This window comes from Phaethon aethereus (assembly GCF_964289735.1).
Source record: "Phaethon aethereus genome assembly, chromosome: 4".
Taxonomy (NCBI): domain Eukaryota; kingdom Metazoa; phylum Chordata; class Aves; order Phaethontiformes; family Phaethontidae; genus Phaethon; species Phaethon aethereus.
This window is the reverse complement of record NC_138578.1, coordinates 15,997,150-16,022,349: the sequence shown is the minus strand read 5'-3', so window position 1 is coordinate 16,022,349 and position 25,200 is coordinate 15,997,150. Positions and strand designations below refer to the sequence as shown.

The following is a 25,200-nucleotide window of genomic DNA, read 5'->3' as shown; positions in this document are numbered from 1 at the left end:
GACATCGTGCGTTAGGGCACAGCGAGGTGAAGGACTATCTGAGAAGGCTTTAAATTAGCTCATACCAAAACCAGTCCAGTCACAATAGCACAGACTTCCAGAGGAACTAAACAACAGTATCAGTTTTAAAAGTTTCCAAACTAGGAGTGCTATCTATGCGTGTGTCCTGTGGCTGGACAGCTGGTGTCAGATTTACCTCATTTTAAGGCTTGGGTGACTTTATGCTTGGCTGTCATCAGCAATGTGAATTGACAACAAAAACGAGTCCGTGGCTAGTAAGCTATTATTCTTAGCAGTCACAAAATCTTTCCAGGTTTAGTGGGTTAGTCTTTTCGTTTATTATTACTATGGTGAAGAAAAGGTACATTACTACATTCTTTGGGTGAGGTGGGGCACAGAGAAACTAACCTTCCCATATATTTCTTTTTCACAACTCCGGGGACTGTTCGGGGAAGCACTTGCATGGAGCTAGGCTGCTGTCTTTGGAGATAGCTGTTGTCAGGACCTCGTAAGAGTCTCCGTACCTAGATTGCGGGGGAGCTGTCAAGAGTGCTTGCATCCCTGCTTAGAGAGCCTTGATAATGGGCAGAGGAGTGAAAGTACAGGGAAGTCTTTTGTTCCTTGGTCTCTAAATAGCTCATTCAAAAGCTCTGGCCAGCAGCAGGCGCTTCTGTAGAAGCGGGGAAGTGTATGACCCAAAATAAGACTTTCTCTTGATGGGAACTAGAAAGATGGCAAGTCACATCACCAGATCAAAATCTATTACTAGTCAAGTGGTTTTTGTTGTTCGTTTGTTTTTTTTTAACCAGCAGAAATGTGAAATTGATTGTGAATGGTTAGAGTGTAGCTGTATTTTAGTTACAGTATAGAAAAAGATACAAGTTTCTAGGTAGCTAGATTTATTATTCCAATGTGTCAGGTTCCAGATTTTTCTTCAAGATTTTGACACTCTCCTGACAATGCTGTACTACATGAAATTCATATCAGGCCATGGTATGTTCACTCAGTTTAATAAGCTTTTCCGTGACATCTGCGTAATAACATAATCCCAAAAGAACTCAAATAGTAATGGATTCTTACCTATTGATGGGTTTTCACATGTTTAATGACAACACTGCTGTCTAAACTCAAAAGAAGGAAAAATATGAAAAAATACTGCCCATTCATAGGAGAAGTATAGGGTGGGAAGTATTGGAAGTTTGCAAAGTCTATGGTTTTTTTTCCTCTATAGATCTTTAAAAAACACACAAAATGACAAAAATCACAGAAGAACTAGTACCTTATAACAGAGCCTAGCTTTTAGTTCAGTAGATGCTATACTATAACTTTAAGTTACTGCAATTCATCATCTTCTTTTTTTCTATATCAGGGCAATCTTGATATTTAATGAAAAACATGTTAATTCAAAAGATTATCTAATTTGGAATAATAACAAATGACAATGTCTGTGGTTCACATGTGCTTCTTTTGGTTGTCTGGATTTTTATTTTTATTTCATTTCATTTTATTAGGAATTATCACTAAAGAGTTTAAACAACCACGCCGATCCTTTGCTTTACTGCTATTCCTTGATGATGTTCAGACAGCTGGGAGGAGCCACAAAGCTATGGAAAGTGGGCATGTCAATTTTTTTGAAAGTGTCAGGGGATTGTGGATGCACAGTGTTTGCAGAAGGGCTTCTTGCAGTCCCCCTTGCCTTTGGAGAGTCAGCTTGTAAAGACAGGAGAACTGGAGCCAGGCTCTCTGCAAAGGTAGAGCTTGCTGCAGAAATGATAGACAAGAATTTTCTTGAACTGGGAGACTTGTGTAGATTGGAATATGTTGTAAAATAACAATTAACTGCATGTATAGACTTTTTATCAAATTCTTCTTGATCTAAGTTTTGAGGAGTTGGCTGTGTTCTGCAAGTAGGGTCTTTCAGGTAAGCACTGTAATCCTACCATTTAAATGGTGGGAGCAGCAGTTGCATATCATGATTCAAATTAGTCTATCACTTTAATTTGTTCCTTGCTTTTTGTTGGTTTGCATTTTTGTGCAACTAAGCCTGTAGTTGCAGAATTCTGTAACACGAGAGTTTGGAGGTTCCACTTTAACAAATACAAACCATGTTATGATATTTTTTTTTTAATGCGGGATCCTATTCCATTGAGTCAAGTCCCATCGATGTTGTCTTATATAAAACAATAGTTTGAAAAAAATACTAGCAAAATAAAGCATCAAGCACAGTGCCCTAGGGAATGTCAGATGTTACCTGTTGTGTCTTTGTAACAGAACCTTCAGGGCTCACCAACTGTTCCCTGCCTCTGAGGTTTTATTTAAGATGTTTTAGGGCGTGTTTGTTTATAGCATATCAGAACAACTAGCATAACAAAATGCCTGAATCTCCATACTGAAAGATTTTGAAGTCAGTACAAGTTGACCTACTGGTTACCCCTGACTGCTTGATTGTGAAAACTAGTACGTGAGTCCAATTTATGAGACATATGGGAAAGGCCTCCTTTTCTAAGTTGATTCATGAAGTTAATTTGTAAAGCTGATGGGCATTTCAGCAAATACGAGCAACTTAGAATTATAGTTCCAGGATAAAGTTTTGAATAAAATGATGGGAGAAAGCATGAATGATTTAACAAGCATTCATTTGATTTCAGCAATGGAAAGTCATTGGACAGCTATTGTATCAGCAAAAGCAATATTTACTACATGGCTTGTGTTTTTTATTAAATCTGTACACTTGATTTTGACTTTCATCTCGAAGTGAAAAGCAGACTGTGCTGCATTAAAAGACCATGTTCAGTGTGTCTCCTCTAGAGCAGGTGGACGCTGCATCAAATTATAGAATAGTTTGGATTGGAAAGGACCTTTAAAGGTCATCTAGTCCAACCCCCCTGCCATGAGCAGGGACATCTTCAACTACACCAGGTTTCTCAGAGCCCAGTCCAACCTGACCTGGAATGTTTCCAGGGATGGGGCATCTACTACCTCTCTGGGCAACCTGTGCCCGTGTTTCATCACCCTCATTGTGAAAAATTTCTTCCTTGTATTTAGTCTAAATCTACCCTCTTTTAGTTTAAAACCATTACCCCTTGTCCTATCAAGGGGTAGGATTTTTAGGCCCTGCTAAAAAGTCTGTCCCCGTTTTTCTTGTAAGCCCCCTTGAAGTACTGGAAGGCTGCAGTAAGATCTCCCTGTCTAGACATTGTCCATCTAGACATTGAGCTGTTGACCAGTACCCTCTGGATGCAACCATCCAACCAATTCCTTATCCACTGAGCAGTCCACCCATCAAATCCATCTCTCTCCAATTTAGAAGGGAGGATGTTGTGGGGGACCATGTTGAAGGCCTTACAGAAGTCCTGATAGATGACATCCGTAGCTCTTCCCTTGTCCACTGATGTTGTCACTCCATCACAGAAGGCCACTAGGTTGGTCAGGCAGGACTTGCCCTTGGTGATGCCATGCTGGCTGTCTCAAGTCACCTCCCTGTCCTCCATGTGCCTTAGCATAGATTCTAGGAGGATCTGTTTCATCATCTTCCCAGGCAGAGAGGTGAGGCTGACAAGTTGGTAGTTCCCAGGGTCCTCCTTGCTACCTTCTTTAAAAATGGGTGCGATGTTTCCCTTTTTCCTGTCACCAGGCACTTCACCTGACTGCCATAACTTTTCAAATATCATGGCGGGCGGCTTGGCAACTACATCAGACAGTTCCCTCAGGGCTCTGGGATGCATCTCATCAGGTCCCATAGACTTATATATGTTCAGTTTCCTTAGGTGGTCACACACCGGATCTTCTCTTACAGTGGGAAGGACTTTGCTCCCCCAGTCCCGATCTTGCAGTCCATGCACTCGAGAGGTGTGGGAAGAGAGGTTGCCAGTGAAGACTGAGGTAAAAAAGTTTGTGAGCACCTCAGCCTTCTCCTCATCTGTTGTTACCAGTCTGCCAGTCTTGTTCATTGGGGGGGGGGGGTGTGTGTGTGTATGCTTTCTTTGACCTTCCTTTTCTGGCTGACGTGCCTGTAGAAGCTCTTCTTATTATTCTTCGCATCCCTTGCCAAGTTCAGTTCCAGCTGCCCCTTGGCCTTCCTGACCTCATCCCTACACAACCGGGCAGCGTCCCGGTACTCTTCCTAGGATACCTGTCCCTGCTTCCACTGCCTCTGCATTTCCTTTCTGCCCTTTAGTTTGACTACTAGGTCTCCACTCAGCCATGCTGTCTCTTGCCTTCCCTTCCCGATTCCTACTTCGGGATCCTATCCTTCTATGGCATCCTTAAAGACCTGCCAGCTCTGTTCCAGACCTGCCAGCCTTGTCCCTGAGGGCATTTTCTCAGGGGGTTCTATTGACTAACTCCTTGAAGAATTGGAAGTTTCCTTTCCTAAAACTCAGGGTCCTGACTTTATTCTTTGCCTGCCTTGGGACTGCGAACTCTACCACACTGTAAAGCTACTTGAGTCTTTATCCCTGGCTGATTTTTGCTAGAAATTAGTTGTCTGTACTTTTATAAAAAACTGGCATGAAGAAAATTACTCTTGTATACTAACTTTGTATTCTGATACATTGCAGTTTATTTACCTAGCCCATCTACTCAAAGAGAAATGCAAAAGTGGAAAAAAACCAAAGCTGTCATGGTCTTAATTATTTGAACCAGGAGACCTCTCAGTGTAGCAGTCCTTGAGTTGGAAAACTTCAGCTGCGCTATGACCATGTGAGATACCTGTGTAAGGAAATAAGGGGTATCACCTTATTCCACAGATGAACTCTCTGTAGCACAGAAGAGAAGATAATCTTCAAGAAGTTACAGTTTGACAGCCTGTATGGTGAGATGGGTATGGACACAATCTAAATTACAGTCTTTTGCCAGCATGAGATCTAGCACAGCTGGATTGTATGCCTGTGATTGCTGCTCGTGGGACAGACTGACTGTGTTTCCCTTTCGTTAGCTCTTGTAAAACTATCATGGAGATTCTCCTTCAGTCTTCTGTGTGTCTTCTGCTTTCTGAAGTTGTAGTGTGAGACAGGATTCATGTTCGGTAGGGGCATTCTGTCAGATCAAAAGGGTGCAGCTGGGAAGATAAAGGTCAAAGGAAATGATCAAATATGTAAATTTAGTTAGGGCAATTTGAGTGCTGGCTGATTGTGAGGGAGAGAAGGTCATCGGTACTGCTTGACTCTTGCCTTAGTTGGGGTCGTATCAGTCTGATTCAAAAGCATTTACAGGACAGGGAATTAAACTGTGTAGAGCAGGAACAGAAATAGAAAGAATATTTTAAAAGCAGAGAGAGCAGCAAAGGTCAGCTCGACCCTGCACCTAAATTTGGCAGCTGGGTGCAGAGCGCAGTCTGTCAGACATCTGAAGAACTCATTTGTTTGCGGAGTTACCTGAGCTTTTGATTGACAGTGTTACCTGATGCTGTTCCTTTGCTGTTCTGTGTTCACTTTCAATTCACAGCATGCTATTTTTACACTTTTCGGCACAGATGCAATGTTCTGTCATTTTATAGTAAGAGGCTAATGGAAGCTTTAAATAAAAATTAAAAAAAAAAAATCTGCTTAACAGGACAAAAAAGGTATTATATGATATTTCTAACCTGTCTTCAGTTGAGAATTCACTATGAAAATTTCCAAAGTCTGGAATGTATCTGGTGGGTTGTAGATGGTAAAGATTTTTATCAATGTTTATACATTTCTTTTAAAGGTCAAGAAATGTCATAAGAAAAGATTGAAAGCACTTCATGTAAATCATTCCTGGAAAATATCCAAGTGGCTTTTATCTTCTGGCTTTGATTTTTTAATTTTTTTTTTTTTTAAGTGCTGTAGGCAGCAAAGCCACTTTTTCTCCACTTAACAACAACAGGAATGTGGGGAGAGGGAGAAACCAGGGGAATGAAAAAGAACTTGGTGACACATATCACTTTAATTTTAGGTGGAATATATATGCCTTCATGCTAAAGGAATTCTGTTCATCTTTGGCTAGAGACTACAAGATGATAGCAACCAGTTGACTAGCTTGAGGATGTTATCAGCGATGATCAAACCATGTTTTGATGCCTCTGAGATTCAATTACCCAATATTACAATGAAAACATGAAGGCCTGGTGGTGTTTGAAACATTCACACTTGGAATAAAATCTGTGAGGCTGACACTATCATATGTGAGTTAAGAAGGGAAAAATGGAGCGAGCAGCAACAGATTAGTTTACCAGGTGAAGGTAGTGGATTTCCCACCCCTTTTTCTTCTCTCTGACCCAAGGTTAATAGAAAATACTGTTTGGGCTTTCTCTTACAAACTGGTATTAATTTATTTATTTTTAATATCAGAGCCTTCTAAGTAGCAAAATTTGACAGATGACAAGGAAACATCCATGTGAGGAAACTTATCGTGCGGAGTGCCTCCATCAGTGACCTGATGCTATCAGGATGGCCAGCCCCTGTCTGCACCAGTTAACATGCTGGCCCACGGTCAGAGATCTGATGACGTCCCCCCAGTCTGGACAAGGGCCAGGCTGCTCTTTCGGGTCCTAATCCACTCAGCATCTAAGCTCTCTGCTTTTCTGGTGCTGTGTGCTGCAGTATGCCTGTCCCTACCCTCTACCACGGCCTCTCTTGCTAGGTGCTAGGGTTGCCTTTTCCTCCTTTGGCTCATGAAATTTGAGCAGTTCAAACTCATGCTTTCCCTTGACTCCAGCTGTGGAGGCTACGTAGGTGACAACTTAGGGCACATCAGTGCTAATCCTGAGGAAATGGAAGCAGATTTTCCTTAAGGTTTTCAGTATCTTGGCTAGTACCAGACGTATGTTTACAGGTTTTGGCAAAAATTAATAAAACCCATGTACATTTTTTTTTGTTGGGAAGATTCCTTACCTGGGTGGCCCTTCTGGTATTTAACTGTGTTCATGCATTTATTTATTTTCTATATTCTCACAGGCATATTGCCTGTCTTAGGCTGCCTGTTTCTGGAGTGCTGGGTCAGTATCCAGACAGTAAGAGGCAACACCTAGTTGGGCAGTTCTGTTATGATACCAGTGTCCTTTCAGGAGCACTTGGAATGAAAACCATTAAAAAAACCCTCATCATCTTTCTCTGAAACTAAATTGACAATAAATTCTACAGGTCTTCAACTTCTCTTTTCACAGCAAAAAGTCTGGATCAAAAGGTCTGTATAGGTATTTGGGGTGCGTTAGGCAAATTACCTTGGAGCCTTGATTTTCAGATTTCAGAGCTTTTATTCTGAAGAAAAAAAAGATCCCTTACCTACTTACCTAGCAGCCAAACCAGAGCATTCAGCAACATCCAGGGAGTCTCGGGTGTAGAAAGTGAACTACAAATTGGCTTCTAGACTATGCTTTTGCTTGCTAGACGTAGGACACTGGAGAGGAGCCGAGGGAAGGATATGGGCGTATGGAAACTGGTTGTTGAGGTTATTGTATTTTGTAATGTATGAGGGAGTATCTATGCTTGTTACAAAATCAGACTTCAGAAAACCATGGGCCCCAGAATACTCCTCTCATCTTGAAAGCATATGCAGATAAACAAACTTGTTCTTCACATTGTTGCCTGGAATTTTTCGTAAAAGCGAAAGAGAGTAGAGGAGGAGCAGATGAAGTTTCCTCCTCCACCCCTATCCCCATACCAATACTCTCTGTCTGTGCTGGTACTTCTGCTGATAAGGAGTAATTTAGAGCCTGTAAGAGGTCTTCAGTGCCCACCTTTGGAGAGCTGGCGTTGTTGCAACTTCATTTAATAAATAAAAACAAAGCTTCACTAACTGGTGTGTGATCACCCCGTGTTCATAGAAAGTGATATAACTCTCATATTTACAAGTACGCAACTGTTTTCTGCTCTCTAGTTTGAAAAATTATTTTCAAGAGATTGCTCCTATTTATAAACCCCAGAAGAATACTGTAGCAGTCAGCTGCTTGCTTCCTTTACTATTTGCAGTGATACGGTATACAAATTATAACTTTGTAATTGTGATTCCTGCTTTGACTACTCTAAAAAATTGTAGCCTAATTAAATAATTGTGGTGGTTGTTTATTTTTTTAAATACATACTTGCAGCTGAGAGTTACAAGGAAACCCAGATGGTAAAGATAAAGGAAGAACCAATGGAAGTTGACATTCCCGATTCGCAGGCTTCAGTGTCACCCAGCCAACCCAGCCAAAATGTTGGCTACAGCACTTTATTAGGGCGAGACATTAGTGAACACATACAGAAGGCTCCAGAAGGTCGTGTGCTCCCAGAAAGAAATCTATTCAGCCAAGATATATCAGTGAAGATGGCATCTGAGCTGCTCTTCCAGTTATCAGGTAAAAGCAGTAGAAATAGTCGATAGTTGAATTTAAAGAATAAAAAGACATCGTGTATAACCATTAAGGTGCTACGAAAGTGTGAGATTGCCAAAGTTGAAAAATAATAGGAGTTAGAGCCCTTCTACCCTCACATTTGGAACGCAAAAGCCTTGCCAAGTGTCCCCCATAGTTAGTATATGCTTTAGAGTACCATGACAGTCAGGTCAGGTTCACAATATCTGAACTGAATGGGAAAAGCTGGAGTTAAACTCCTGTATTTTTGAAAGCTGATTAAATAATTTATGACAACTAGTTGATCCAGGCCTTGGAGTATCAGGGAACCTATAGATGGCAGTTACTGGCATAAGTGGCCAGTGACTGCAGCATGCAGTGCTCTTGGGGCTACACTGTCCATTTCTCTGGGCAAAGAAGGTGAACCTCAGCTATTGCATAAAGGCAAGGATGCCAGAACTGTGTTTAATGAATGCTTGTATTGCACACTTCGCATGGAACAGTAACACTGAAATATGAAGTTGAAACAATATGTTGGGTGCTAGTTTAAATAAAATCATGCCCATTCTCTAATCATACTGTAAGCATTTACCCTAAATTACTCTGGATTATGCTATTGTCAGAAAGCATTAAAATAGTCCTGCTGAATAAAACCTGATAGGGAAAATATGATATAAGCTAATCACAAAAAAACATGTATGTTCCACTGCAGAAAAGGTGAGCAAAGAGCACAACCACAATAAAGATAACGCCATCAGAACTACAGCCAGGTAAGTACAGTCCGTTGTTATCTGCAAAGCTGTAGTAAATGTAAATGGTATTGCTTCACTTTGCCTTGTGAACTCATATGCGTCTGTCTCCTGCAAATGTGACCTGATGCTACAAGTGTAAGATATTTTCATGAGTAATGTAACCTATATCTGAAAAATTACACCTATAGATCTGATTGCTTAGAGTTCATGAGACAGAAGGCCTCAGGGTCAAAATTACTGTTCTCCTCTGATCAAGTATTCACACATCATTTTAAGACCTATTTTTTTCTACAAAAACCTGAAACTTAAAAGGAACTGCATAGTACATGCAGTTTTTGGGGGAAGAACAGGCTGACAGCTGGATTTTAACACATGGACCAACGTAAGAAGAGGTGATTTTGATTCAGTCTTCCATCAAACTTGTATTTCTTTCATAAAATTTCAGTTTAGTATTTCTATCATCTCAATGCCTTCTAGAGATGAATTTTTAAAAGTCAGGCTGTAAGACAATGAAACATTTGTTAAAGATTAGTCACATGAATAAAATACATGAAATGAACCAGGAATTAAAAACATGATCCAATTACAGCACATGCTGTTAAAGAAATATGCACTTTACAGTATTGTGTCTGTGAGCAAGCCCATGAGTTGTTTACATACATGTGAGCAGCAAAGTGAGGTGTCCATATAGAAAAATTCAAAGCTCTTATGCACAGTGGTAGCTAGAATTGCTAAAAACTTAGGAGCCCGTGATGGTGAGGAGTAGGCAGGAATTGGCAAGGGAACATTTATTTCCTACCTGAAAGTTCCCTAATCAGTGTGGATGGGTTGGAAACTGAGCACACTGAAGTGACGATGACTTCCTTCAAAAATAGAGTAAGACCTTCTGTGCCTCTGCAGACCCTTCTACAGAGGTTTCCAGCGTGTTCAGTGCCTGATAACTAAGACAACTTTGTCCAGACAGAAATTGAAAAGCATTTCAGTTGCAGAAGAAAATATCTCTAAAATACGTTGTTGTTAAATTCCTAGGCCTATCGCATTCATTCATGGTAACTGTAATAAATAATTTGTTTTTAATAAACTGACCAGCTCAGTAAATGTACATTAGGGACTTCTTGATGTTACAAGTTGAAAGATAATTAAATTGAGCTTTTAACTTCTGGCTACTGTGAATGGTTCCCATATTTGCTAGTTTGGGAATTTGTGGGATATGCAGCCTGCATAGCCTTCCCGTGACTAGTTAAAAAGCAAAAGCCTGAGAGGTACATAGCGAGATAAATGCACGTATTGTCCAACTACTCATTAACCATCCAGTGTGCATTGCAGCAAGAGGGTGATAAATAGTCAGTTGAAAATGATTTCAATTATCTCATGATGTTACCGGCAGGACTGGTGCGAGAATCCAGAGCTGCTTTTGGATCTGTCAAAGATAATTCAAACTGGAAAGTTTGAGGACAGGTCAAAGACAACTTCCCCTTCTGGTTGCCAACCTTTAAGAGGGTAGCACAGTTGGCTGTTGTCAAACTTGCACTGAGTTTTACTGAGAAGTCCTGACAATGGTTGCTACCCATCAGGGCATGAAATCCTGAGTGCCTGATTCAATTCTTCTGGGTGCTTTTCTTATCTTACCTAGCTATCAGGAGAAGACGACATGAATGAGAAGAGCTGCTTAAGGGGAACTGAGTCAGTCTACTAAATTCTGCAAGTTCAAACAGATTGACTTGAAAGACCTTGCCAAAAAACCCCCACCCAAAACCAAACAAACAGCTGGAAGCCTTTACTGGTAGGGGCATGATGCCTTCTCAAAAATAGAATGTGATGGAGCAGCCAGTGGAGGATAGAGGCACTCAGACGGCATTAAGAAAATGTGTGGTGTTGCAATTTGGCTCACCAACCTACATCTGGAGTAGTGACAGAAAGGCATTTGAATCACAGTTGTTATGGGAAGTTTGCTTACAGCTGTAGAGAGCCAAGGTGAGGTCAGTGTTGTCCACCTGTGAGTAGCTGGAGAACAGAGAGATTAAGCTGTATCATTGGTGAGAGTCTTAAATCAGCAAAGCCCAGCAAGATGGGGTACGCAAGCACTTTTTGCTGTCTTATTCCGTATTAACATTTCTAACTGTCACCTATCTGTTGCTGTTCCTCCTGTGAGTATTCCTGGACTTTGCGAGCATATACTTCCATATGACTTTGCTTAAGCAGCCGAAACTGGCAAGGATTCCTCACAGTTCAATGGCTGAGTGAGATGGTAGAGCCTGCCATCTGTGATATGAAGACAGAAAGTGGAGAAGCAAATGATCTGGAAGTGAGTACGCCAGCATAAGATGCCAAGATAAGTTTCTTTCATCTAGAGAACTGTGTAGCCATAAAACTGGAAAAGTGCAGCCAGAAAAAAAAAATCCTAAAGCTTAATCTTCATCAGAAGGGACTTTGCGCAGTGATTGACAACAATTTATGTAGCTTCTTACTATGAAGCAGGAGCTCCTCCCTCCATACTTTGCACTGGGAATTGGAGGACATATCTTCTGAAATAAAAATAATAGGGCCAACACTGAAGAGACTCAGCTGCCATTAGGAAGGCAGAAAAGAGGTATCCAAGGATGGTTCTGTAATTCACCGGAGGCCGATGGCGGAGAGGGAAATCCTTGGGACACAACACGATGCAGTCTTCAACAGCAACCTGTTCATGATATATGGCCTAGCCTGAAATAGATAAGCTCTGCATCATCCATTTTGCTTAGAACCAGCAAGGAGCAGTGTCCCGGTGACTGAATCTAAAGCACGAGCAGGCAGGCCAACATGGAAACCTGAGCGGATTACAAGATTTTGAAGAGTTACAACAGTAATAAAACTTTTTTATTGGTGTTTTTCTTTTAAATCATTATTAAACCAGTGAGAGGAATGTTGCAATAAATGATGCCATATTTTTATACAGCGTCAGTCTGTTTTATATTATATCACCCCTGAGTAGGCGTGTGAGTCTTGGAAAAACTTAAGTTTTGCACATGTGGGCTGGAGCTGTTTTGATTTATCCTCATCACTTGTTTTCTTGAGTATTATGCATTGTTCAGCTATCCACATACACTGAACTGTTCAGTTTTGGGACAGTTTCATGCCTTACCCTTCAGCACAACCTAACGTTGACTGTGTTTATGGTCATATTCAAACTTTTGTAAAAATACCAAAATATCCCATTAACAGGTACATATGGAACAGCTCAAAATGAATAATGGCCAAAAAATGTAATGCGAAAGTACATAATGTGATTGCCAAAAGTGTTAAATGATCAAGTTAAATAATTATCAACAAGTTTCCCAAAGGCAGAAGAGATCTGACTAAGAATACAAGTGATTCAGAGGAGAACACGTTGTTCACTCTCTGCAGAAAAACTGTATGAGGGAAAAATTGTGCAAGTGCCATTGTTTAGATTGACACCTTGGGTATCTGGACTGGTAGGGCCAACTTGGTTGGTGCTGCTGGCACACACTTTCTGGGTCTGGACTACCCACTGTCAACGCTTCATAAGACCTCATACTACTTTCTTTATCCTGAAGAGATTCTTTGATTTCATTACTGAATAAGAATAGGCTGCAGAAATGAGCTGGCCTCCTGTCCCACACCTTTAAAACACCTACTATATACCAGCCTGTTAAGGATTCTCAATAGGAGAGATCAGATTTAATGTAATTCTCATTTTGCTTAGAAGAAATTGATAGTTTGCCTGCAGATGGAATACGCTGCCTTAGAAAACAGTTTTCCAAGAAAGACTGTCCTTGTCCATTTTGAATGTTTTGATGTACCTCTTACTGATGTCTGTCTGGACTGTAGACAAGGAATTCTTGTTTCTGTTATGATCTTTAATTGAGCAGAAAACAAAATACTTCGACAGAAATGCCAATTCACTATTGAAATTTACTTTTTATTGGCTGTTAATTAAAATCAAAGCATGGTATGTTTTTGGAGTCAAACAGCTGATAATTTTTGCAGTTGTTAACCTTTGGGAAGTAACCATTCAGTTAGCTTATATGAATTGTTTCCTGCTTTAAAAATTAAACTCGTGGAGTTAATTTCATTCACAGAATGCCATGTCAAAAGAGAACTATTCAGCATCTTAACCTAAAATGTGAAAAGTTTTGTTTTAAAAATTATTACTATATACCTCAGATTATTAAATAATCTTCCATTATTCCACTATTTTCTACCTTTCCTGATTGCCCTTTCCAGATACGACAGAATACAAATTTTTGAAGCATTAATTTTAATGATCCATATTGTATTGTGAGATAACTATATTTCAACATCTTAGATTTGCTAAAAGGCTTTTGGGAGGACTTCGGTTTTCACTCCGAGATGCAATTTTATCAAAGCATGCCTGTTTTCAACACCTTGCCTCTTGGTCTGTGTATCTTTCAGTGTGAATTCTGTAAGTAAAACAGGGCTTTTAACAAGATGGTATTTGTTATAATATTAAGATGTTAGGGTCAAAAATAATATTTACTACTTCCATTAACTGCTATTTTGTTTACAAAAAGATGTCTTATTTTTTCCCATAGCCCTTTCTTTTCTGAAGACACATTTAGACAATCACCGTTTACTTCCAACTCAAAAGATCTCCTGCCTAATGAAACTACTCTTCATGGAAGAACATCTGCACCAGGTCAGATACCTTTTTCTTAATATATATCTTTTTAAAATTTTCTTACTGTAAACTCCACCCCTGACCAGTGCTCTTAAAATGTAGTTTGCTTTGTCAAAAGGCAACTATCTCTCTATCCCAATAAGTGCTTATTATTAAGAAGAAAAAGAAAAAAATTAAGTATTGCTGAAGCATTTATATTAAGTCTTCAAACTACTATTTCCATAGTAAATATGGAAATAGTCTGTAACAGATTAAAATTGTCAATATTAAGAGAGGTGGGGGTGTTTTGTGTGTGTGTGTCTCCCATATGTAAAAGACCTTTACTGTTGTCAGATTACTGTCTCTTATTCTCCTGATACTGGCCAGGAGAATAGCAGACAACTTCCATCTCTCAGAGTACAGATGAAATGTTTGCAGTACATGTATCAGAGTGGCTGAGCTTGGCAATACAATTTTCCTGCCTTTACCAGTAATTTAGAAACCTTTTTGGAAGGATGTGGAGTTCTTAAAACATACTGAAAGGCCTCAGTATTGGTGGGTACATTCCCACTGATCATCTGAGCTAGTTGACAGGCATTTTATGTCCAGATGTAGCTTGGGTTATATTCTGCCTCGAAATGGAAAATATAGGTAACAATACTGTTCAAGGTGGCACTGAACACATGCAAAAACTTGATACGTGCCTTTACTGTCCTGTTGCAAAATAACTCATTTGCTAGTTCATGGCTGTCTGTTCTTAAATTAATGGCTCTTGGGTTCTAGAGGTGAGTAATTACACAGCCAGCTGTAGGGGGGGTTATTCACCTTTTCTTAGCAATCAATAAAGTTTTGGGCACGTTACTGCTAATTTTCAGCTATAGACTGTCATTTAATTTACAGCTTAACAGACCCTTCATTTTTTTTAATGCTTGAATAGTAATTTGACAGCTTGTGAAGTGGCAGATGAGGTTAAAAGCTAGATGTTATCTAAGAGTAAATATGCATAGCAGGAAGAAGAAGAAAATTTGTAGCATAAGGACAAGGGTCTTCAGGCTAGCCTCAGCTGCACTTTTGCAAGGAAGTAGTGGACTTTGTAACTCGGGGCGAGGAGAACCAGATCAGGTGTGGTGCTTTTAAGTATTAAAATGTAAACCAGGTTAGCACTTCAATCCTGGCTTTTGACCTTGGCATAACATGGAATATTCATACACCCAGATAAAAGATGAGAACTCTTAGACTCCTCAGGCTGTGCTCGATACCTCAGAGGACATGGCCTCTAGCAGCGATACTCTTACATCATCACACCAAGGTGAACGTGTAAGAATTTTAATTCTCTGTAAGACTTAATTTTAAGTGAGGCCAGTAAAACTGTGGATGGGTTTTGGTGACATGTTTAATCTTCTGATTAAAGGATGTAAAGTATCTAGTTCGTTAGGACATCCTGGAGTGGTAGAATGGCTTCAAGGAACTGGGTTTTGTATGTTTATGCTGCCTCATATTCTGCCTTATGGAATGTAAGTATTACCTTGATAGGTCTGTGTATTATAATACATATTTCTCCATGATTATAAGACTCTGATATGTTATAGCAGCATATATACTGAAAGTTGCCATTTTCTCCTTCATTTTTATTTTTGGAACAACTTGATCATTCCAAATATGTTGATTTTTCTCAGCTTCATAATAAATTCTTGGACCTGAAGTGCAACTTCACAGTAGCACCAGGAATGTGATTTAAATTTTTAATCAATTACAAATGTGATATTCATGTAAAAGAACAGCAGAATGCCCACAGGTGGATTTCCTACTGGTTTCCGCCTTTAAGAAGAAATAGTGTATGTAGTGCTATGGATAGCTCAGAAAAAACTTTATGTCTGCAGAGAGTAGTGTAAAGGAACAGTAATAAACCATTGTAGAGGACAACAGGATGTAACAGAAAATGCTGTGGAAATGTGTATGTGCTGTCCCATCAATAAATGGTATGTATGCCTTCACTTGAGATTTGTTTTGGGTTACTTCATCCCTGAAACAGGGTAGTAAGAAGTAGAAAAGAACAGCGTAAGAAAATGACGGGAAATTCCCAGACCAGTGTCATCCTCATGTCATCAACTAAAATCCAAGCAGATTAAGTGCTAATGGCCAAGAGTGTTCATTAAGCAGTGCCTATATCCAAAAATGTGACTCGGTGCCACTGTCACCACAGCTAGCAGAGTCTGAGGAACAAGCGTGGGGTCTGAGCTGCTGCTCTGTGCTGGCTCTCTGCCACCAGGCTTGTCTCAGGCAGGCAGAGTGGCACCAGGAAGCCTTTGCTGCCAGTTAGTCTGGGTGGCCTTGGTGGAACCCCACGTACATAGTGCTTCTTCCCAAGAGAGCACCAATATGGGCGGTTGTATCCCCAGACTCCTGCCAACTTTCTGTCTGCAGACTTCTCGGCACCCTAGCTGCAGAGGAATTGGGAAAAGTGACAGAAACATAGACCAGTAAGATATCTCATGTGTCAAATTCAATTCTTTTCTATAATAGGTAACAACATTATGTAATCTCATTCATTATCAAGATCCATCTCTAAGCCTGTCGTCTTTATGATTTGTATGAGGACATTGTTTCAGAAGCTCACCCCTTTGAAGGGCTGGGACCACTCTCTCTTCAGCCTGAATTTATTCACAGCAAGTTCTACTTTTGTTGTTTCACCAATGCTGTCCTTCAGCTCTGATAATTCTTCTCCCCTGTGATGTTGACCATCTGATGTGCCATTTTACATCCCCCTAATCCTGCCTTCAATTTGGAAAAGTAAGCCAGCCAACGTCTTTTAGTCTCTTCTACTGTGATAGGGTTTCCATTTCCTGACCGACATCATAGTCTTTTTCTGCCTCTGTTTAGGGAAATTAATTTCTGCAAATATGAGTAGTCAGAACTATATATGCTATTTTATAGGAGGTCTTACCAATTATCTTTTAAGCAGCATGCAGTCTTCTGTACGTACATTGGGAACGCCTCTCCTGATTAATCACAGTCTTTATAACATGCTGATGACTCTTAGTTCATTTGCTAATCAAATAGTAACATGTTTTCCTTTACAATTTCAGCTGATGATTTCAGCATGCAACAGGAATTCTTGTTCCTACTTTCTAGGCATATGACCTTGTAATTTGAATTGTTTCACTTATTACTCTAGCTCTCAAGATTACTTCTTTAATACTCTGAAATTTCTGCGTATTGACAATATTGCTTTTATTAATACAATGCTGGGGCTTTTTGTGTTGAAGCTATTAAAGAGGATTTTTAAGTATGGTTGGTCCAAAGTTCAGTTCCCAAGACTTCAGTTTAGTGGCCTCTTCAGCACAAACCACTTCTCTTTGTAAGTTTATAAGTTTATAAGAAAATTGCAATATCAGGTATTTAAAAGGAAGAGCACTCTTTGTAGGGCATTGAGTATATAAGATCCCCAAAGACTATGAAATAATTAGGAAAGATGAATTCAAAGATGTTTGAAAGCAATGCGCTGATCAGGGCATTTACTGGAGAAAAAAAAAACCACACAACTAAATAAATAGCGACATAGTGATGGATTTGGCCTGAAATAAAGGTGAAGTAATCCTGATCAGCAGCAGTATCACAGGCAGAAGTGATTCTCGTGCAGCAGTTTTTGAGTCTGGTACCCAAGGAAATGACAATGAAATCTCCAACAGCTGTCAGAAGGGGACTCAACAGCCCTACAGAAGTCATGCGAACTCCCTGATAATCTGCAATGAATTCTTAATATTCAGAGAAAGGAAGAAAGTAGTTTCCTACAGTACGTAGTTCAAAAGTATTGGATAGATTTGGGGAGCTACTTCCCGTCCTTTTTTAAGGTATTTTGTATGTTAATAACCATACAAAGTTAGTTATAGTTACATTACACTTTTGTGTATTACTGTTGCTGTCCAAATAAGCTCATTTTTACTGAAAAATGGAAATCAAATAAAATAGCATTGATGTCCACATCAATCAAATGCACTTCACTCAAAAATTACCATAGTATCCAAGTCCAATACAAAGTCATATCCAAAACAATTCAATAATTTCAGCTTTCCCCTATAAGAATAGAAAATGACCTTTTTTTGTCCTGGCAAAAGGTAGAGAGAAGAAATTAAAATTTTCATTTCAAACAGTCACTTTTAGAAGGGCTTTTTTATCTTCTGTTTTATAAGACTCTTCTTTTGACAGAATAGAGTTTAATGTCAGACTATATAGTTCAGTCCAGATCACTAGATAAATTAAAAACTTGATCTTATGCTGGTGTTCCTGACCCTTAGCCAATCTTTAATGTGTTTTAATAGTTTTCCACTATCTCACTGACTCATTCTGTAAATCAAACCTGCCTTCATGAAATCCAGATGAGTGATATTCACTACTCCTTTTCTGGTCAGTTCATTAATATTGGCAAAGACTCCAGCCATGGGTTTTTGGGAGTATTTTTTCTCCATTTATATCTGGGTGTAGTATAATAATATATCATTATTTTCTCTCCTATTCACCAAGGACCTGGTATTCTCCTTCATTTACATTGACAGTGCCAAATATTGAAACAATGTCATCTGTAGAGGATTAAATTTAATAAAAAAAATTCATCTTTTTGTGGAAAATTTACTAGTTCTTGCAAAACTGTAATTTTGATGTGGTAAGTGAATTTCACATGGCTAAAATAGACTTTTGGAAGTGGAGGATGTAGATTTTTGGGGAGATGTAGTCCATGAATAGCCCTGGCTTTTAAAATTTTGTCCATTGGTGCCAGAGTACAATGTACATTTGGAACTACAGGACCATTCAGGAGATGTACACGTTTCTCCCATTACTGTTCCTACTCACACCCTCCTTCTACGTCTTTTCTCTAAAGCAGTGCTTCCACTGTAACTTTAATATACCTAAAGGGGAAAATCTGCTGGCTCTCTGCGCCTCATCTTTGCACATTCTCCAGCAGAGCATTTCTAACATTTTTGTGGCCACATTGTAAGCCAGATCAGGGGAAGGGGTGAACTAATCTCTTTTTTCTAATAGTTTGTGGGAATGTTGGGATGAGCAGGGTGAAGGCAAGGCCGTATCTTTCGGCCGTGTGAAATTTCAGCATTTGTGTGAGATTGACGTGGCTGTCACCACAGGTAATTGTGTTTACTTGCTTCTGACTGTAGTTGAAAAATACCTCCTGAGGGTTTAGAGTTTTAACTTGAACGTGATAAATAATCAAGCTGTTCATGTTGCACAAATACCATATTCTTTAGTATGAAGTATTTTGCATGTGTCTTCCTTCCCAATCCCTTTTTAAAGACACCTTAAGATCAATATGCCTCTTGATGTTGTAATTTTATAGATGCTTTAAGCCACACAAGATAGATAGCAAGATCTCTTTTGGTCCAACCTGCAGACATGCTCATTCATACATACTATTTTCCAGCAGTATTTTTGCTTGATTCTAGTCTCTTGTGCTCTGCAGTAAACTAAACTTCAGCAACCAGCTCTGAATTTTGAGTCAGCACTAGGTTTCTTAAGAAAGCCAGGACTTTAATAAATTGAATATGAGGTTAGAGTGAATCCGACTATAGTTTCCATTTCTTCACAAGTTGCCAGTGAGTTTTCCTTCTTGGTCTCTTTGAGCCTGCTGCCAGACTTCCTACTTCTAACTTTACATTGTCCCTGAGACCACTGTAACCGCACTGCAGAAATGAAGGGACACCTTGAGGGTTTGATTTCTGCGTAGGGGATTGTTGGCACTAATGTCACCCTGGAAGATGCCCTTATCCTTAGGGGACTGTGGAACGCATGAGCCCTGAGGATTTCTGCTAGTGATCAGCAATGAAATGTTGGCATTTAAACTGCCCTTGTATAACTGCCCAGCTATGTACCCATGGAGTTAATTAGAACAATTCACACCTTCTAAGGTTATTGTTTGCTTACATCAGCCAAAACCCCTCTAACTTCACATTGTGGGCAATTCTCTGTTTACTTTAGGAAGGCTTTCTTCACAGTCCTAAATGCTAGAATTTGTAAGGGAAAACTAGGGGTTAAGAGCACAATTACAAGCATTTGACTTCTAATTCATTCAAGACAGCAGAACCTGTGGATTATTATTTTTGAGAGAATCACACAGTGATTGAGATAGGAAATCTAGTTCCACTCCCTTCCTCAGAGCAGTCAGTTTGTTGCTCAAGACTGTGTCCAGTCAGGTTTTGAATATCTCCAAGGGATGGAGACTCTCTGGGCAACCTGTGATAGTGTTTGACCGTGCTCACAGTAAAAAAAAAAAAAAAAAAAAAAACCAAACAAAAAACTAATGTTTAAATGGAATTTCCTGTGTTTTAATTTGTGCCCTTGCCTTCTCTCCACTGGGCATCACTGAGAAGAGCCTGGCTTCATCTTCTTATTCCCCTCATCAGGTATTTAAACAGATTGGAAAGATCCTACCAAGCCGCCTTTTCTCCAGGCTGAACAGTCCTAGCTCTTTCAGGCTCTCCTTGTATGACAGATGCTCCAATCCCTTAATCATATTTGCCGGACTTCAGACTTCTTTGAAAGTCTAAAAGAATATTTCAAGCTTCTGGCAGTGGTTTGTGTCCCTGTGACGGAACAGCAATTTTTATTGGCAATATAGTTGCAGAGGGAGTGCACATGCACGTGAATTGATTTATATAGTACATTTTTTTTCCCCCTGCTTTATCCCATTACTAGTGCTTATGGTCATTTTATTTGCTTTTGGTTTTGGTCTGAGTTATGAGCTTTGCCCACCCAGGACATTAGATATCCCCTTCAGTTTCTTGATGATGAGAGTGCCTGACCCCTGTTGGCTTCCTGGCAGGGTGAAAAAGTGTAGAGTGGCACTTAATTCACTAGGCAAGACATGCTCCATCAGGCATTCGGTCCTGTTGTTCATTTCTATCTCAGTATTTCTCTGAAATGTACTTGTTGAAAGAGGTGCTGGAGGTAGGTGCCACACCGCCGTCATCGCTGCCTGCAGAACACAATGGTAGGTACTCACTAAGCCTTGCAAAGTCTGGTTCTCTTGGTCCTCAAAAGCACCCATTTAATTTTATTCCTCTTCCAGTGCCTGTCTGGTGTAAGATTCAACCAGATACTCTTCTTCTTGTGTATGTGTGCGTTTGTGTAAAAATCCATGCAAATGCATGAAAAAGAATACTGGAGAGTATTCTCTCTGACAAATCCAACCTGTATGACAGCTTCATAGATGGTAGGAAAATTTTTGTGACAGAGTGGCAGATTGATTTGAGTAACTGATTTTAGTTCCTTATCTCCAACATGCATTTTACTTTCATTCTTCATACAAAAAGAATGTCTCCTGGGTACACATTGACTGGTGTACCTCTCTGTCTTGGCACTCTCCAGAAAGCTAGAGACCGTCGGGCATCGTGGGTGCTCTCTGAAGTCTGATAGCAAGAGGCAGATAGCTGGCAAGTTGTGGAAAGTGATTCTAGGAAGGTGAAATAGTTGGGCTGCTATAAAAGTGAGCTGTGCTTGGCATAGTTCTCCAAAGCAAGACAGATCTTCCAGAATTTGTTCAACATAATTCAGTGCTAAACTGTGACAGCGGCTCTGGCTCTAGCATGTTTTTTATCTATCGCATCCTGTCTTCAGATTCCCATGATTGCCTGCCTGGGTGCAGCCTTCTTTTGCTATGTACCCAGCTGCCTTGACAACCACTTTGCACTACAGTCATCAAGCAGAGGGTTCCAAATTTCTGGTTCGTTTAAGGGGATCATAACCAACATGGCTGCAACTGATTACAGCATTACATTTCCCCTGCAGCTTTTTCTGGGTCTGCTGCCAAACAGGTTTGCATCTAGTGCATGTGTGTAGCAGATCTGTGGTACGGTAATAGTGACTATGTCCTGAGCAGCCACATAGTCTTCAAAGCTAACAAAGTCCCATTGAGAACTGAAAACATGGTTATGCAGAACAGACCATTTTGCCTCTTGCTCAAATGTGTGCAGTGCGTTCTTTGGCTAAAATAGGGCAAGTGAAGTGTGCAGCATGTGCATAGTTGTACATGTTCTAATTTTTCTCAACAATCAGTATTTATTGGCAATTCCCACAGCAGCTAAGGGGAATGTGATCAGATCCTTCTGAGGAACACATGAAATTCCTGGTGAATTGGCCAGTCCTCCGCTGGAGGATTAACACATGCTAAATAGCAGGACTTTGCATCAATTGTTATGGGCATACAGAGTTCACTTCTTTTCCTTGCGACGTTATTGCACTAATTATTTTGCCACTTATTTGCAGGACCTTCAAGATGAAAGGTGTTAATTAAAAAAGACAAACAGAAAAATACAGATTCTGGTCCATGTCTAATGGCTGTCTTGAAAAGGCACTTGACATTTATCTGAAAATTTGTGATCTTGTTTTATTATGGGCTACTTTTATATAGGGTAACTTTTTTCCCCCTCATATTGTGCAGTCTTCTCATACAGGCAAAAATACTTATTTTTATTTCATTTCCCTTTTATGTTTGTTCCTCCTAAAGCAGGATCAACTTCATGGTAAAGGATGGAAGAACAAAGTAATTTCACTCAGAACAATTACCTTCTGGTTTCATTCAGAAGAAAGCCAGGCTAGACCCCATTCATTAAACTGAGTAAACCAAAAGCTTTTAAGAAATAGCACCAACATAAAATCCAAAGCAAAACAAAGATAACTGTTTTATCCCACATGGAAAAAGAAAACTTAGCAACTGGGTTTTTTTACTCTTTCAAACAGGGCAGGTTTTGGCATCTCATTTTTTGGATATGTTTTTTGACTCTCTAATAGTTATTCAAGAGCAAGCGATTTTTTAAAAAGTAAACTAATTGTCGCTATCAATATTTTTAAATAAATATGTGACACAAGTGGGGGTCAAATTTGAGAAGGACTTCCTGAGCGGCTACACTCAATCCAAAGTACAGAATGAGAAATGTGGGATTTTGCCTACCTTGTCTTCTGCTGGCAAGTGAATTCAGGACAACACAAGGCTGTCCAGCAAGTTCTTGGGACCTGTGTTTTGATGCAGGTGACAGAAGGCAACTTGGTGAAGAATGACCATGAAGTGGTAGAATGTGTTTTTTGGGAAAGGAAGAAGATAAAACAGCAAAATAACAGCTTCAGGAAGGACAGCTGTAACCAACTTGGAGATTTGTATGGAAAGAAGCCTAACAATAGTTGTTACCAGGTCATTAAAGAAACTTGACCTCTTGAGCTGAGTGAGGCTTTTGGTGCTGCCTCCCACAACATGCTTATAGTAAGCAAGGAAACCAAGAGTAGGTACAACTATAATTAAGTGGTTAAGCATAGCTGTCAACCCCCAGGGACCACATGCAGTTCTGCAAGGGTCTGTGCTTGCTCTGGTATTAATCAGTCCTCTTACTAATGTTGTGGATGATGGAAGAGAAAGCACGTTTTTTAAATGTCCTGATGACCCCATGCGTGGAGGTGCCATAATCACTTCGGAGGATGGAATTAGAGCTCAGTCTTATCTTGAGAAATTGAAGAAACAGTTTGGAAAATAGTAGCCAATTCGGTGAAGACAAAATTCTGTGCCTGGGGGAACGATGAGTGCCACAAAGAAGGGGGGGGGGGGGGGGGGGGAGTTGTGAATGCCCAGGCAATGCAACTTGAGGGAGGGGTCTGGATTAGTCTTGGTCAGACACTGTATGTAAAGCTGACATTGTACACATTGCAGAAAGGGCAAACATCCGGCTCAGGTGTCGGGAATGTTGTCTGTAAGGCACATGTGGTAATCCTGCTCTGCAGCTGGAGCCCTGAATTCAATTTTGGGCTCTCTAATCCAAGAACAATGTGGAGGACAGCAGCAGTGGTCGGAGGTTTAGAAAATAAGAGCTGTGTGGAAAGGTTGAAGAATTTGTGTGCATTTAGTCTGGAGAAGAAAAGAGGGGAGACATGGTACTCAAATATGTAAAATGACAGTTTTGAGAGAAAAAAGCATAAACCTTGCCTATGTTCATGTGAGCAGAATAAGGAATAACAGGCTTAAATGACAGCAGAGGAGATTTAAGTTAAACACCTAGTAAAACTTTCTAGCAGTGGGGTGGTTTTGCACTGGCACAGCAGGAGGCTGTGGAACCTCGGTCACGGGAGGTTTTTAAAAAAATAAGTTAGACAAGCAGCTATCGGGACTGGCAGGTGTGTGTGGTGCGTGTGTGCCTCTGGGTGAGGGAGAAACAAGATGGCCTCCTGAGGTCCCTTCCAGCTCTAATTCTGTGATACGAATTCAGTAGCAAAGCTATAATGGTGATGAAATAAGGTCTTGAAAGAGACTTGATAGGTGAGGCTTCTGGTTTATAAACACCCAGCATGCTGCGTTGTAGACTCTGCATCTTATTCAAACCCATCTCTAGTTTCATATCCTCTTTTGTCTTTCCTAATATTGGAATCTTTTGTAAAAGTTAACATCAGCATTGAGTCAGACCGTTTCCTGAATGTGAGAATTTTCCAAATACAAGCTCAACATGAAGTAGAAGGACAGGTTTTAAAATTACTTTTCTCATTCTGCAAAAGGAATTGGAACACATTATTCCTGACATTTCTTTTTAGAGTTACCTTGGGACTCTCCAGTCCTCACCTGTCTTATCTTGTACAAGGTTGTCTTCTATAATATTTGTCTGCCCAAGAGTAAATTAAATGCAAAATTCACCAGGCTATTTGGACAGCTATGTATGAAAAAGCCCATTGTTTAAAAACAAGTTAAGTAAAGCCGAGAAGTTTTTTTTTTTTCTTCCAGAGCATGATTTCAATCAGGGTGCAAATTTGCCCTAGTGGTTGCTTTAGTTGAGTTCGGGGCAGTCGTGGTGCTGACTAGCGCCCTGCAAACGCACCCCAAGCGGAAGGCAGATGGGAGAGTAGTGCAGAAGGAAGGAGAACACGGTTCGCAGGTAGATGCATGTGCTTGTGATAAGAGAGTGAGCAAGGAGAGAGGTAAATCTCTTAAGAGTGAGTTAAGGGCTTCAAGGAAATGGGAGATTCGCTGCTTATCATGTGGGGAATCTGCAATAAAAGCAGTAAGAATGTTTTCTTTTACAGCAGCCACCACATACTGTGAAGGGTGGTGCCTTTCCTGTCAGCTTGCTGAAACCTAAGCCTCACTGTTTACTCGCAAGTCTTCTGTTGTGTAAGTGAAGTTAAAATAGGTGTTAGTTTTGACGCAAAGGTAGAAGGTAGAGAGTGGCCTTGTGTTTTGAAGTCCTGTGTCCCTACCTTGGCTTTGCCCTGACCCAGCTTTTGTTTTTCTCATCGTGCTTCTGACTATCCATTTTTGAGCAATGGACTCAGTCTTAGCAGTGAAGTAGGCTTCACTGTTTTCCAGTGTTCCTCTATGGAGGCATCTTTAAAGTTCATCTTTTATTTGTTTTTATTCTTTGCAAAAACCCTGACGTCTTTATCACTTCGTAGTGACCTTTTCAAGGGTTGTTGCCTATCATTGCACATTTGGAATACTTCCGTGCACAATGTTAATGTTTTTTTTCCTGGATCGTGCAAGCTCTTTATTGAAATAT

The 25,200-nt window shown here is 40.1% G+C and overlaps 1 protein-coding gene across 1 annotated transcript in view; it reads left to right on the top strand.

The window, feature by feature from the left end:
• Positions 1-25,200, top strand: part of ZNF827 (zinc finger protein 827) — a gene marked incomplete at both ends in the record, with an annotated part of 103,678 nt that overhangs the window by 61,207 nt on the left and 17,271 nt on the right. The window contains 3 exons of the mRNA XM_081999258.1: positions 8,054-8,302; positions 9,009-9,066; positions 13,602-13,705. Coding sequence (XP_081855384.1) covers positions 8,054-8,302; positions 9,009-9,066; positions 13,602-13,705 — 411 coding nt within the window. The remainder of the gene's footprint in view (positions 1-8,053; positions 8,303-9,008; positions 9,067-13,601; positions 13,706-25,200) is intronic.